Source organism: Hordeum vulgare, chromosome 3H, assembly GCF_904849725.1.
Source record: "Hordeum vulgare subsp. vulgare chromosome 3H, MorexV3_pseudomolecules_assembly, whole genome shotgun sequence".
Lineage (NCBI taxonomy): Eukaryota > Viridiplantae > Streptophyta > Magnoliopsida > Poales > Poaceae > Hordeum > Hordeum vulgare.
The window spans coordinates 132,054,710-132,069,869 of NC_058520.1; the positions used below are offsets into that span (position 1 = coordinate 132,054,710).

A 15,160-nucleotide genomic window follows, 5' to 3' on the forward strand; every position below is an offset into this window, starting at 1 on the left:
ACATCGGTCAAAGTTATTCTTAGTAACTAGTGGACTAAGGAATTTTTCTCGATTATGGAGGTGATTAAAGAGTTTGTCGTGAAGGGTTACGTCGATGCATGCTTTGCCACTAATTTGAATAACTCTGAGTAGTAAACCGGATTCGTATAGTGGAGCAGTCATTTGAAATAGTTCCAAATGACGCGTGGTAGCAACATCTATAGGTTGACATAGAGATTTGTAAATCACACACGGATCTGAAAGGTTCACACCCTTGACTAAAACCTCTCTCACAAGCAAGACATGATCAAGCCCCATAACTATATGGATCACTACTAGGAAAAGGGCTATAGATGATATAGACACTAATGACGCACCACACAAGTAGTGCGCCACTACTATATAGCAGTGGCGCACCATGTGCAGATGTGCCATTAGTGTGATGGATATTAATGGCGCACCACACACTCGGTGCCCCACTACTATATATATATATTTGCAAAACTACTAATGATGCACCACCAGCTGGTGCGCCATTAGTAACCCTGGTTACTAATAGCGCATCTGTAGATGGTGCGCGACTACTATAATTTTTTTTTACAAAACTACTAATAACGCATCACCAGCTGGTGCGCCGTTAGTAACCTTTAAAAAAAAAAAATATCTCCCTGCCACCCACGACCCCAAACCTAGCGAGCCCTCTCTCGTCCTCATCCTCTCCTCCTGCGCCCCACTGCATCGCAATCGCCGCCGCAACATGGCCTCCCCTGGCCCGAACCACCACCTCTGCCAGGCAAGGCCACCGTGCTCCTCCTCTTCTCCCCGTCGCCGGAGCGCCAAGAAACCAAGAACCCGCTATCCGTCTCGCCGCGCAGAGCCCACCCCCTCCCCTCCGCATCGGTCCAGCTCAAGCGACCCATGGAGCAGTTCCACCACGGCCAGCACGTGCGGCTGCGGAGCCGCGAGCTCGGCACGTACCTGCACGCCGAGGAGGACGGGCGTGGCGTCTCCCTCCACCACCGCCGGGTGTCGATGAACGCGGCCTGGGCGGTGCACGTGTACCAGCCCCCCCCGCTCGCAGGTGCCGTACCTGCTCCTCCACAGTGCCGCCTACGGTAGGTACCTCGCCGCCACGGATGGGCCGGCGCCGGTAGGCCACCGTGGGTTCCGCGTTGAGTAGCGCAGCTACAACCAGGTGAGGACGCCAGAGCTTCCACATCGTCGTCATCGTCGCCGGGACGCCTCGTGAGAGCCCCCTCCACTTCCTAACTCTTCTCCTTTGGCAACAAACTCTTATATTTGCACTAGTCTTCAACTTGTCTGTGCTAATCTGCCCGTGCTTGGGAAACAGTGTTCGAATCGATTGCTCAACCTTTTGCTGCTAATCTGAAAAACAGCCTGAACCTTTTACAGTAGTCTGATTGTAGAACCTTTTGCTGCTAATCTGTTTCAGTTAGGAATCTGAACTGTTGTAGGATTATAGACATCAGTAAAAGTAGCTGAATCGAATCAGTAGGTGTTAAACATTCACGACCTTTTGCTAGAAGATTTTGGTCGTAGGCCTAGTCCTGGAACTATGATATATTTGCTGGAACTATGATATATTTGCTGGAACTATGATATATTTGCGTCTGTAGGATTATATTTTCAATGTAAGTTATTGCCTTTTGACCCTGTATTTGTTAAAGGTTTAGTGCTTCTGTTCTAGTATGTGATAATACCATTCATTGTTAACTCGTAAGTACTAGTTTGATGGAAAACACCCAAGCAAAATATGTCCTATGTGTATGATGTTGACACTTCTGCTCTCTCGGGATAGAAATTAAGCATGATCTAACATTGTCTATATTAAAACAAAGCTTCTTGTTCTTCAAGAAAAATACCAGTTCACATATGCAGAAATTTGACTGCAAGGTACTAGCGTCCCTCTAGCACTGTAATGCTCATGGTATTTGCAAAATTCACAGTATTTTGTGCTGCTCCATCGGCACCATAGTTATGTTCTATAAAATACATAGGCTCTTTTGGAGTTGGAAGTGATATATCTCCATTCTCCAGAAAGGACACAATTGATGACATGAGTGGTCGTGCATTTGGGCTGCCTTGAACACATAAGAGTCCGATATGGATGCACCGTAAAGTTTCATCCAGTGAGCAGCTCCCCACAATTGGCGAGTCAACAAAATCCTTTGTGTTCCCATCCTTCCATAAGCTCCATGCCTGCATCCATTCTCTTCCCTTTCAAGATGCATATATTTACTGTACTTGCAGAAATTCAAACATGACATGTTGTTTCAGTAGTTCCTGTACACAATTCTAATGTGGAACATTGCATTGATTGGGTGTCAGTCACCTGTTTTTAGCCTTGTCCAACGAAACAGGCCTGGAAGGTGGGGTCTGTTGTAGCGGTTTTGTTGCCGACACTGACCATGACTGCCCCAGCTACTTCTGATGGGGCGTCCACAGTGACAATCTCATCCGTACTGGTAGCAAGGGAGTTTCCACTTAAAGGAGCACCCTGAATGTACGTGTCAAGAATGAAGACAACAATAGATTGTTGTGCATACGTCAAATTGTACCATCAAAATTAGAAGTGGTGTGTGTTTTGCTAGACTACATTTGAGGAAGAACATTTGGAGTTTTAGCCAACCCATGATGATAACCTGCATCAGTTATGTTCAAGTCTGCCAAGAACAACATCGACGATATTACTCCAAACTTGAACATATTGTTTTGCTACACAGATATCTCCTCCACCAACAAAAGCTAGAGTTAAATACTCATACGTTTACTGTCTATATATCAAGGAGTATATCTCAAGAAGCTATATTCCGGATATGCGTAGATCTACTCAGAACTCTTCCCACGGATCGATGACATGGCGCCCATCCATCCATCCATCTATCTCACCATCTCACATCCATCCATCCATGTATCTACAGGAAAAAAAAGAAAAAAGGATAACCCCACCCGCAGCCCAAACCCTAGCCCTCTTCCTCCCTCCCTCCCTCCCTCCCTCCCCCCTCTGCTGCGCCCGCCGCCGGCCCTCTCCCTCGCTTCAGTTTTGGTCCACCTCCCCGCCCGCCGACGAGGTGACCTCGTCTCCCCCGCTCCCCGCCCCTGATTTGCAAGGCCAAAGCTAGAGGGGCAGGAGCGCCACCGCGAATCCCATCCCCATCCCCGCACCGCTGCCGATCTCGCCCGCCCGTAGGACCCCAACCACAGCTCGTTCCCTCCCTCGCACGCATGCACGCCCGTCCATCCGTCCGGCCCAGAGGAGCGGAGTGCGCGCGCTCTCCAAGACGGACCTTGCAGGGGCCCCGATTCCGGCGGCTTTGGTGCGACGCGGGAGCTGGGAGGAGAGGCGAAGGGAATGGCGGGCGCACCGAGGAAGAAGATGGTGGGGCGGTACGAGGTGGGGTGGACCATCGGGCACGGGTCTTTCGCCAAGGTGAAGTTCACCGTCGACGCCGACACGGGCGTCCCCGTCGACATGAAGGTGCTCGACAAGGCCACCATCCTCAACCACCGCATGCTGCAACAGGTAGCAGCCCCTCCCTCTCCCTCCCTTGACCCATCCACCCTCGGTTCTTCCCACTAGCACGAATCCAAATCAAACTCCTCAGGTAGTCTATACTTTGTGTTGGGGTTCTTCAAAATTTTGTTCTACTGCTAATATTCCATCAAGAGGAATACCAATTCATTGTTTGATTTATTCTGAATGTGTTTTATCATACAGGAGTAACTATGTTCAGACACCTGCAGCTAGCTCATTGTTCCTAAAGTTAGAAATGGTGGCACTCTGTCGTTAAATTTGATACTTGCATTCAGAATTGTCATTGGCGGTACAGTATGTTGTGCTCTGCATCTATGATTACACAAAATAAGATTACAGTGTGAATTGCTCTGCATCTATGTTAGCTTTGACTTTCATTTTTCTTTCTTATTTCTGAATGTTGCTTATTTCTTTGTGAATAGAATAGGGTGAGCTTTTGCTGAAGAGTGAATGAGGGTGCCGAGCTCATTGACTCCATCCTCGACGTCGTCTGCAAGGAGGCCGAGAACCGCGACTGCCTCCAAGGTCTCTGCTTTTTCCTCTTCTCCCTTTCCCTATTTCTTCTCATGTTCCTCTGTTCCGTTCATCCGTGCTCCGCATCGGCGGCGTGGATCTGGAGCATAGGAGAAATGGTGGCTGACGGATATGTGCGGGTGTAGGTTTCCAGGTGTGCCAATTGCTGGGCGGCGGCACGGGGTCCAACATGGGCGTGCTGCTCATCTCCAACATCCGGGAGGAGTACCTGGACTGCATGATGCTCACCTTGTCTGTCTTCCCCTACTGCCGCCCGCAGCCTCAGATCAGACAAGATAGTTTGTTGTTTGTTATTTTTTGTTTTACAAGTATAATCATCTGCGTAGCTCGCGACTGACAAGACGATGATACATCCGAGTGTATTTCCCTGTTTTGTTTCAGGATATGTTTTAGTAGGATTTTGCTTGTGTCACTAAGAGAAGCTCTTTTCTGCCTCGTGCGGTAGCTCGGAGAGGAAGAAGAAAGAAGAGGAGCTACATGCTGGATGAATCTGGACCAACTCCAACCCAACCCCAGTACTTGTAGATGTTATACATACAGTAGATGTTATATATTCAGTCATCCAATTCTGACTGTCCGCTCGAGCGGCTCGATGAGCTTAATTTGAGGGCAAAGAACACAGGTTAAGATCTATCTATAACATCTCTCGCCACATCTTAGTTTCGATTTAGTGATGCAAAAATAAGTTTAATACTGTATTTAGCAATGCTGAAACTAGAATTGGTAAGTACGCCCTATCGTGGCAGCTACATGCTCCTGGTCACCTGTATGCTCATCTAATTACAGTGGCGTTTGAACTAGTTTTGAAACTGATTAGATGGATGTGTGAAGTGTTTCTTCCTTGCTTTTAAAGCTGGTCTATTGTATTGAAACTGATGTGTGAAGTGTTTCTTCCTTCCAGTGGCGTTCGGCGAATCTGCTACAGTCCGTGTGCTTCATTTCACCAAGTAAAATCAAATCACACAAATTGCGATTCAAAGTAAGAGCGGCAACTTCTGGCACACCTACATTGCAAACATTAGCAAACAAACACAATTGCCACAATGGGATAAGAAATGCTCTGAGTTTCTAGGTGTTCATTAGTGAATAAATTGGTAAAGCGCTGCTGATGTATGATTGGCCGGTTCTATTCACCTTGCTAGAGTTCCTTGGTAAAATTAACAATCTCAAACAAAATGCAAACTTTGACATTTAGATATGAGTTGTACTTTTTCTTCAGTCCACGAGAGTATTTATCTGCTCCCTTCAGCATGGGATAATTCTGGTGCAAAATTGTGTTGTGAGCAGTGATATTGCCTGATTGCTCATCTTTGAGATGGGTGACATGGATGATATGGAAGATTTTGAAGGCTTTGGTGATGAAGATGGTAAACATTTCCCTTGTTTCTACTGATTTTAATTTTGCATGTTATAGAGTGCTCCGATTTGCGAAGATACTTTTCATTTTTCTGTGTTCACTAGATAATGTAAAGAAACTTTACATTTTCTAAATTATGGGCCTTGAAATTCCATTCTGACTTGTTTAATTAAGTATGCCGTGTAGAAATATTTATTTGGACAAATGGTTATTTGGCATAGTAGTGCCAACTGCAAATCTGACCTCCATACAAAATACAAAATGATTGCAGATGATGGAGATGAAGATTATATGGAAGAGCGAGTAACAAAGAAACCCAAGCGATCAGACTTTGATTCAAGTTCAAAGATTGGGCAAAAATTTAGGAAGGTTATCACCGAGGTAAATCGATTGTTCTCGGTATGATTTTTTTGACATGAGTATGAATATTCTTGATGTCATCATACACCATGTCGCCTATAAACATTGATAAAATCGAACACATCTTACTGTCTGTCTTGTCAGTTGACACGTACGATTTGCTGTCCAACACATAAAGTAGTAGTGGCCTAGGGGGATCAGTAATTATGCTTTTCTCTTTATGAAAGCTCTTTGGATGATTTCTTTATTGTAAAGGTTCTCCCAAAATATGCATTTGTTTCACAATGTTAGTTTTTCTTTCAAATTGATTTCATCGTGCCATACGCTAATTTAAACTAAGCACAAATTCTTGCCGAAGCACAATTTGTTCCTCACCTTTCCGCAATAGGTGGAAGAAGACGAGGACAGGGGTAGCAGGCAAAGGACGCGAAAGTGATTCTCGAGGCACGGCTTCAGTAACATGCTTGGTGTCGATGATGTTGTACTTTAGATAATTTTGCCTGTCTTTCTCGTGATGATCGCAACTCTCTTCTATGTGATGGTAGTTTAGATGATCGATATCGACTTGTAATGTGAAGACAAACTCGCTACTCACGGTCTCGAGACTTGTAATGTTCTAACTTTGTCCGGTATTTTAAATTCGGAGATTAATATGATGAATTGTATTCGGAGACTAATCTTCTATTGTATTCGATAAATCTGTTGTTTATATGTTGTGCTCTTTATATTCTGTGTAGTAATATGTTTTGTAATCTATGCAAATATCAGAAAAAAATAAAAAAATAATACCTAATATTCATACTAGTGGCACACCACTCAGCACTTTAGTGGCGCACTGCAAAAGCACACTAGTGGCACATCGTCAACTAGTGCGCCATTAGTAAGCCAGAGCATATGGGTAAATATGGCCTCTGGGAGGCATACTAATGGCGTATTGCCTGGTGCGCCATTAGTATACCAGATATTAATGGCGCACCATGAACCATACTAATGACGCATTGCCTGGTGCGCCATTAGTATACCAGATACTTATTGCGCACCGTGAGCTATACTAATGGCGCACTGCCTAGTGCGCCATTAGTATACTAGATACTAATGGCGCACCACAGGTGCGCTATTAGTAAAAAATTCTAATGGCGTGATGCTAGTGGCGCACCTGTAGTGCGCCATTAGTAGCCAAAACAGGTGCGTCACTAGCAGGCCTTTTCCTAGTAGTGGATGTTAGATTCATTACAATTACATAGTGATGTGAACTAGATTATTGACTCTAGTGCAAGTGGCAGACTGTTGGAAATATGCCCTAGAGGCGATAATAAATTGGTTATTATTATATTTCCTTATTCATAATAATCGTTTATTATCCATGCTAGAATTGTATTGATTGAAAACTCAAATACATGTGCGGATACATAGACAACACACTGTTCTCTAGATGAGTAGTTCCTTGATCAAAGATGGTCAAGGTTTCCTGGCCATAGACAAGTGTTGTGATTTGATAACGGGATCACATCATTAGGAGAATGGTGTGATGGACAAGACCAAACTATAAACGTAGCATATGATCGTGTCAGTTTATTGCTACTGTTTTCTACATGTCAATGTATCTGTTTCTGTGACCATGAGATCATGCAACTCCCGGACACCGGAGGAATACCTTGTGTGTATCAAACATCGCAACATTACTGGGTGACTATAAAGGTGCTCTACAGGTATATCCGAAGGTGTCTGTTGGGTTGGCATGGATCAAGACTAGGATCTGTCACTCCGTTTAATAGAGAGGTATCTCGGGGCCCACTTGGTAATACAACATCATAATAATCCTTGCAAGCAATGTGACTAAGGAGTTAGCCATGTGATCTTGTATTACGAAACGAGTAAAGAGACTTGCCGGTAACGAAATTAAACTAGGTATGGAGATACCGACGATCGAATCTCGGGCAAGTAACATGCCGAAGGACAAAGAGAACATCATATGGGATTAACTAAATCCTTGACATAGATGTTCAACTAATAGAGATCTTCGTAGAATATGTAGGAGCCAATATGGGAAACTAGGCCCCGCTATTGGTTATTTACCGGGGAGTGTCTCAGGTCATGTCTGCATAGCTCTCGAACCCGTAGGGTGTGCACACTTAAGATTCAGTGACGTTTCGGTATTGTTGAGCTATAGGTGTTGGTGACTGAAGGTTGTTCGGAGTCCTGGATGAGATCCTGGACATCACAAGGAGCTCCAGAATGGTCTGGAGGTAAAGAGTGATATATAGGAAGTCCTTTTTTGGTCACCGGAAAAGTTTCGGTCTCATCGGTAGTGTACCGGGAATGTCGGGAGGGTGCCGGGAGACCACCGGGAGGGGTGTGACGACCTGATACGTCTCCAACGTATCGATAATTTTTAATGGTTTCATGCTATTATCTTGTCAAACTTTGGATGTTTTGCATGCCTTTTATATATTTTTTGGGACTAACTTATTAAGTCAGTGCTAAGTGCCAGTTCCTGTTTTTTCCATGTTTTTGACCCCTTTGAGAGGAGATTTTGAAATAGAGTCCAAACGGAAGAAAATCTCCGAAAAGATTTTTTCCGTAACGGAAGAAGATCGGGAAGCTTGAGAGCCAAGGCAGGGGGGCCTCAGGGGCCCCACAAGCCCCCACCCTGCAGCCATGGGGGGGAGGCCGCGGCCCACAGGCTTGTGGGCCCCCTAGGCGCCCTCTGCCCTAGGGGTTGCGCCTATATATTCCCTAAAAATCCCCAAAAAAGGAGATCATCGAAAGTACTTTTCCGCCGCCGCAAGCTTCTGTCTCCGCAAGATCCCATCTGGGGCACGTTCTGGTGCCCTGCCGGAGGGGGGATTCGGACATGGAGGGCTTCTTCATCAACACCATGACCTCTCCGATGATGCGTGAGTAGTTCACCATAGACCTACGAGTCCATAGCTAGTAACTAGATGGCTTCTTCTCTCTTTTGGATCTTCAATACAAAGTTCTCCATGATCTTCATGGAGATCTATCCGATGTAATCTTCTTTTGCGGTGTGTTTGTCAAGATTCGATGAATTGTGGATTTATGATCAGATTATCTATGAATCTTATTTGAGTTTCTTCTGATCTCTCTTATGCATGATTTCATATCCTTGTAATTCTCTTCGAGTTGTGGGTTTTGTTTGGCCAACTAGATCTATGATTCTTGCAATGGGATAACTTCTTGGTTTTGGGTTCATACCGTGCAGTGACCTCACCCAGTGACAGAAGGGGTAGCGAGGCACGCATCATGTTGTTGCCATCAAGGGTAAAAAGATGAGGTTTTCATCATTGGTTTGAGATTATCCCTCTACATCATGTCATCTTGCTTAAGGCGTTACTCTTGCTTAAGGCGTTACTCTGTTCGTCATGAACTCAATACACTAGATGCATGCTGGATAGGAGTCGATGTGTGGAGTAATAGTAGTAGATGCAGAAACTATTGGTCTATTTTTCTTGGACGTGATGCCTATATGTATGATCATTGCCTTAGATATCATCATGACTTTGCGCGGTTCTATCAATTGCTTGACAGTAATTTGTTCACCCACCGTGATATTTGCTATTTTGAGAGAAGCCTCTAGTGAACACTATGGCCCCCGGGTATACTCCACACCATATTTTCAGCCTTACACTTTTTACTTCGTTGCACTTTCCGCCTTCAAATCTCACTTTGCAAACAATCTTGAAGGGATTGACAACCCCTTTGAAGCATTGGGTGCAAGCTTGTTTGTGTTTGCGTAGGTACTCTGGACTTGACAAGACCCTCCTTCTCGATTGATACCTTGGTTCTCAAACTGAGGGAAATACTTACTGCTCCTGTGCCGCATCACCCTTTCCTATTCAAGGGAAAAACCGACGCGAACAAGAGAAGTAGCCATCAGAATTCCTAGCGCCAAGGAAGGACTTTTGTTACCGTAGCAGAAGAATTTCTCGCGCCGTTGCCGGGGAGGAAGATCAATTCAAGAACTCATCCAAGTAGGTGTCGCAAACTCATCTCTTGCATTTACTTTGTTTACCAGTTGCCTCTCGTTTTCCTCTCCCCCACTTCACCAATTTGCCTTTTTCGTTTGCCTTTTCGTTCGCCCTCTTTCTCGCTTGCTCCTTGCATGCTTGCCTGCATGCTAAAACCCAAATGGCCCAACCAAGGGATTTTGATGCTCACTATGCGAAGTTAGAAGAGATTGAAACTAGTGTTAAAGGCTTCATGTCTACGCAGTTTGAATACAACAGTTACTTTCGTAGAGAGCTGAAGGAGCAAAATCCTTTTCTGGCTTTTATGAGTAGAGAAGTTGATGATATGGCCAAAGAGTTCCATGCGCTAAATTCTCAGTTTGCTCGTCTTGAAAAGTTGGTAGGCCAGATTTCTAATAAGAAGGCTACTTTAGTCAATAAAATGGCTGCTAAACCTGAAACTCGTGATGAGAATCACGAAGATCTTAAAGTGCTTGGTGTGACTCCCATTGAATCTTTGTTTTCTTTTGTCAAACCTAATGATTATGGGGCTGGATATGAATCCACTTTGGTTGAAAAGTGCCCCAACGATTCGGAGTCCATCCATCTTGATGCTAAAAGCATTGAAAGTGGAGTAGAAGATGTTAAAACTTTGAGTAGTAATGAAATTACTACCGTGGATTTCAAGGAATTTAATTATGACAGTTTCTCCTTGATTGAATGCATTTCTTTGATGCAATCCATGTTAAACTCTCCACATGCTTATAGCCAAAACAAGGCCTTTACCGATCATATCGTCGAAGCTATGATAAAATCTCTTGAAGAGAAGCTTGAATTGGAAGTCGCTATCCCTAGAAAGCTTCATGATGAGTGGGAACTTACTACCAAAATCAAAATCAAAAACTATGAATGCAATGCTTTGTGTGATTTGGGTGCTAGTGTTGATGTGATGTTCTGGGTTTTAATGAGATTGAAGAGTGTTCTCTTAATTTGCATCTTGCTGATTCTACTGTCAAGAAACCCATGGGAAGGATCAATGATGTTCTTATTATTGCAAATAGGAACTATGTACCCGTGGATTTCATTGTGCTTGACATTGATTGCAATCCTACATGCCCTATTATTCTTGGTAGACCTTTCCTAAGGACTATCGGTGCTATCATCGATATGAAGGAAGGGAATATTAGATTTCAATTTCCTTTAAGGAAGGGCATGGAACACTTTCCTAGAAAAAAATAAGATTGCTTTATGAATCCATGATGAGGGTCACTTATGGTTTGAGCACCAAAGACGACTATACGTGATTCTATCGCTTTCATGCCTAGCTAAGGGCGTTAAACAATAGCGCTTGTTGGGAGGCAACCCAATGAATTTATCTTTTTCTTTCTGTTTTGTTGCGTCCACACTTTCATAATTCTGTCGTGATTGTGTTTTTTGTGTTTCTTTTTGCGTTTGAGCCAAGCAAAACTTTTATGACTAGTCTTGGTAATGGTTGTTTGATCCTGCTAGAAAAAGACAGAAACTTTTCGCTCACGAGATGATTTTGCATTTTTATTCAGAAAGAGCTTTTGAGTTGATTATTTTTGCTGCTGGTTGATATGCCTTTTGGCCATGCCGTCGTAATTGTTCAGATTTTTTGAGGTACCAGAAGTATACGAAGTATACAGATTGCTACAGGCTGGTCTGTTTTTGACAGATTCTATTTTTTTTGAGTTGGTCGCTTGTTTTGATGAAACTATGGTTAGTATCGGGGGGTACTAGCCATGGAAAAGTGATAATATAGTAGCCCAACACAAATATATATGGAATTCAAGTTTTCTATAGTAGCAAAAGAAGTGGTAGTTTGTTTTCTTGTGCTAATGTTATCACGAGTTTCTGTTTAAGTTTTGTGTTGTGAAGTTTTCAAGTTTTGGGTGATGTTCTCATGGACAAAGAGATATGGAGTGGAAAGAGCCCAAGCTTGGGGATGCCCAAGGCATCCCAAGCCAAATTCAAGGACACCAAAAAGCCCAAGCTTGGGGATGCCCTGGGAAGGCATCCCCTCTTTCGTCTTCAATCCATCGGTAACATTACTTGGAGCTATATTTTTATTCATCACATGATATGTGTTTTTCTTGGAGCGTCTTGTATCGTAGGAGTCTTTTCCTTTTCTTGTGTCACAATCATCCTTGGTGCACACCTTTTTGAGAGAGAGAGAGAGACATGCACTCATCGTGGTTTTGCTAGAATGCTCATAGTGCTTCACTTATATCTTTTGAGCTAGATACTTTTGCTCTAGTGCTTCACTTATATCTTTTAGAGCACGGCGGTGCGTGACTTGGTAGTTGGCTTATGCTATGAAAGTAGTCCCAAATGTGATAGGTACCCAAAGAGGTTGCAAAAACCTCCATTTTCATGTGCATTGAGTAGAAAGAGAAGTTTTGATTCCTCTCAATTAGTTTTGAGACGTGGATTTGGTAATATTAAGAGCTATGTTAGTAGGGTGTTGTGAATCTAGAAATACTTGTGTTGAAGTTAGTGATTCCCGTAGCATGCACGTATGGTGAACCGCTATGTTAGGAAATAAGAGCATAATTGATCTATTGATTGTCATCCTTTGTGTTGAGGTTGGGATCGCGCGATGGTTAACACCTACCAACCCTTCCCCTCGGAGTATGCGTTTAGCACTTTGTTTAGATTACTAATAAAAACTTTCGCAACAAGTATGTGAGTTCTTCAGGACTAATATGAGTCCATGGTATAGATGCACTTTCACCTTCCACCATTGCTAGCCTCTCTAGTTGTTGGGGGTATTATTTGTTGGGTAACCCGCCCTAGTTGGGCCGGGTCACCCAAGTTGGCGACTCATCTCTAAGTGGTTCCGGCCTTGGCCCAGCGGGGCCGGGAGTCGGATGGCGATTCGGGACCTTCGGGAGAAGTCCATCGTTGGGAAGATCTCCAAGTCTTGGAAAGATGGAGACTTAGAGATAGGAAGAATCACGATTTGTGTAAAGGAAAGGACTCTTGTAAACCCTAAGGGCTCGACCTGTATATAAAGGCGGGTCTCAGGGAAGGAGAGGGCAGGTTAGAAATCATCGAGTGCTAGGTCAGGCGAGTTACGCCCCCTTGTAATCGAAAATACCATCAATACAAACACCAAGCAGGACGTAGGCCTTTACCTCTTCCCGAGGGGCCGAACCTAGGTAAATCTCTGTCTCGCTCCCACATAACCCCTTTGAGTCGCCACCAAGGTGCGATGGCTGCAACACTAAGTCCTTTCACGAGGACATCTGCCGTGACAAAACCACGACATTTGGCGCCCACCTTGGGGCCTGCGCACGGTGGAGTTGAGTTCTCAAAGGGATCCCTACCAGGGTCCGGGAGCTATGCAGCGGGGCTCATGACTCGGAGCCGCCGCGGGAAGTACTACATCAATCACTTTCTATGGGGGCCCGAGGCCGATTCAATCGAATCCGGCTACAGAATCCCCTTCAGCAAGATCAACGTCTTCGTCGGCATGGTTGAATTGCCTATGCCTGAGCCGGACATCTCCTCCGACATTGTCGAGCCGGCCAGGTACGTCCGCCCTGTCGCGATGCCAAACCTAACCCGTACGGTCTTTGTTGGGTTCGCGCAGGGATCTGAGGAACCAGAACAATCGGCGACCCTGGAGACCACGCCGGTCAACACTGATGACGAATCATCCATGGGCGATTCAGATTCAATTCAGTCACTACATGGGGGCTGCCTTGGGGGCTTGTCACTAGCCATGGACCCCGAGGTTCTTGACCGGACCCGCCGTCAGATCGCCGTTTACATGGCAGGGGCGACTCAGCCATCGCCAAACCCGGTAGGCGAAGATGAGGCTAGCGAAACGTCTAGAAGCCCGGCCGCGATCTTGGTGGAGTTAGCGGCGGAGATAACAAGGCTCATGGCGACCCCCATAACGTCAGAAAACCAGGACGCGATAAACACGGAGCTAACAAAACTAAGAGATGGGGTGGCAAAAGCTCAGCGGGACGCTGCGGTGGAAGCCGCCAGGATCGATACCCGGCAGGCTCAAATTACCGCTGAGGTAGCTCATCTGATGCCGTGAATACCGAAAACTGGCGGCTCGAAAGGCATCAGCGCGCATCTGATGCCGTCCATCAGTGGAGGCATCAGAGTCGTTTACCCCCTGATCTGAACCCGACCCGCCTGTTCGACACTCCACGAACTCCCGGGGTAGGAGACGCCCCCGGGGGAGGGCCGGGCCAGCCACCAAACCCGCCGTTTCAGCCAGCCGTGGATCACGTTCCCCGATTCCAGACACCTCGAGGTCACTTTTCCAACCCGGTGGACAACGTCCTTGCCGCAACTCGCCATTTAGAATCCCTTCCGATTCATGGCAACACTCCAGCTGAGATAGAAGCAAGGAACACCATTGAGATGTTGAAGACGGTGGTGGTTCAAAACGTCCAGTTCTCACACAGCCTAGATCAGCTGCACTCCACTCCCCAGGCAAGCCGCACCAGGAGTCGACCGGAGGACCAGCCTGCCATAACCAGCGGACCGCGACCCTTTCCCAGGTCAACTCGCCTGATCACCGAGACCCGCCAGGTCGGGATCACCCGGACACCCAAGTCGCCCCAGCGCCTCTTGTTGGAAGCGGCAGACAAGTGGGGGTGCCATGCTTGGCCCCCGCCCTTCGCAACGAGCGAATGCCCAAGGATTTTAAAGGACCAAGAAAGGTGCCTAACTACACTCCGGACCTTGAGCCGGCGTCATGGGTCGAGAGTTATGAAATTTCCATGGACATGCTCGATGTAAGCGAAGCAGTCTGCGCCATATACTTCACAATGATGCTCGAAGGGATGGCGCGTACTTGGTTAAAGAACTTGCCCCCCAACTCCATCCAGTCTTGGGCCGAATTAAAAGAGCGTTTCGTCAAAAATTTCCGAGGGACCTGCAAGCGCCCGATGACAATAGTCGATTTACAGCACTGCGTTCAATGCCCGGATGAGTCGGCCCACCGCTGGACGCGGCGGGTCACGGAAATCATTCATTTGTCGGATGGTATCACGGCGGCTCAGACTGTGCTAATCCTGGAGCAGAACTGCCACTATGAGCCCTTGGTGCAGAAGTTGGGACGACTCAAGCGAAAGGTGCAAGATATGGGGGAGCTAATGGACACCCTCACTAGGTACGCTGAGGAGGACGACACCAAAGATCCACGAGAAGATGGTGGTAAGGCCAACTCGCCTAGGAAAGGCGAGTCATCCAAAAACCACACCCGGTTCCAGGGACGCGCCCGCCATAATCATGGAGCGAATGGCAAAAGAAGGCAGCAGGAAGAGCCTTCGGACTTAGTCGCCAACACCAACGCCAACAATGACAACCAGCGCCAGAAGAAGAATAGGGGTTACAGTGGCAAAAAGCCACACAACT

General features: G+C 45.9%; 1 protein-coding gene and 1 long non-coding RNA gene across 2 annotated transcripts; both read left to right on the forward strand.

The window, feature by feature from the left end:
- Positions 1–1,107: 1,107 nt before the first annotated feature.
- On the forward strand, positions 1,108–2,904 carry LOC123443240. Its single transcript, XR_006630591.1, has 2 exons — positions 1,108–1,224; positions 2,038–2,904. It is a non-coding gene; the product is annotated as an uncharacterized LOC123443240 (long non-coding RNA).
- Positions 2,905–3,352: 448 nt separating this feature from the next.
- On the forward strand, positions 3,353–4,477 carry LOC123441570 (tubulin delta chain-like). Its single transcript, XM_045117945.1, has 4 exons — positions 3,353–3,523; positions 3,811–3,824; positions 3,981–4,060; positions 4,195–4,477. The coding sequence occupies exons 1-4, from the start codon at positions 3,353–3,355 to the stop codon at positions 4,404–4,406; spliced, it is 477 nt and encodes a 158-aa protein (XP_044973880.1). The 3' UTR covers positions 4,407–4,477.
- The last annotated feature ends 10,683 nt before the right edge of the window (positions 4,478–15,160 follow it).

Bases quoted from the DNA above. Each gene is read 5' to 3' on its own strand.
- LOC123441570 (XM_045117945.1), top strand. From the start codon at position 3,353: ATGGCGGGCGCACCGAGGAAGAAGATGGTGGGGCGGTACGAGGTGGGG. The intron at 4,061-4,194 runs GTCTCTGCTTTT...GTGCGGGTGTAG, and splicing joins GAACCGCGACTGCCTCCAAG to GTTTCCAGGTGTGCCAATTG.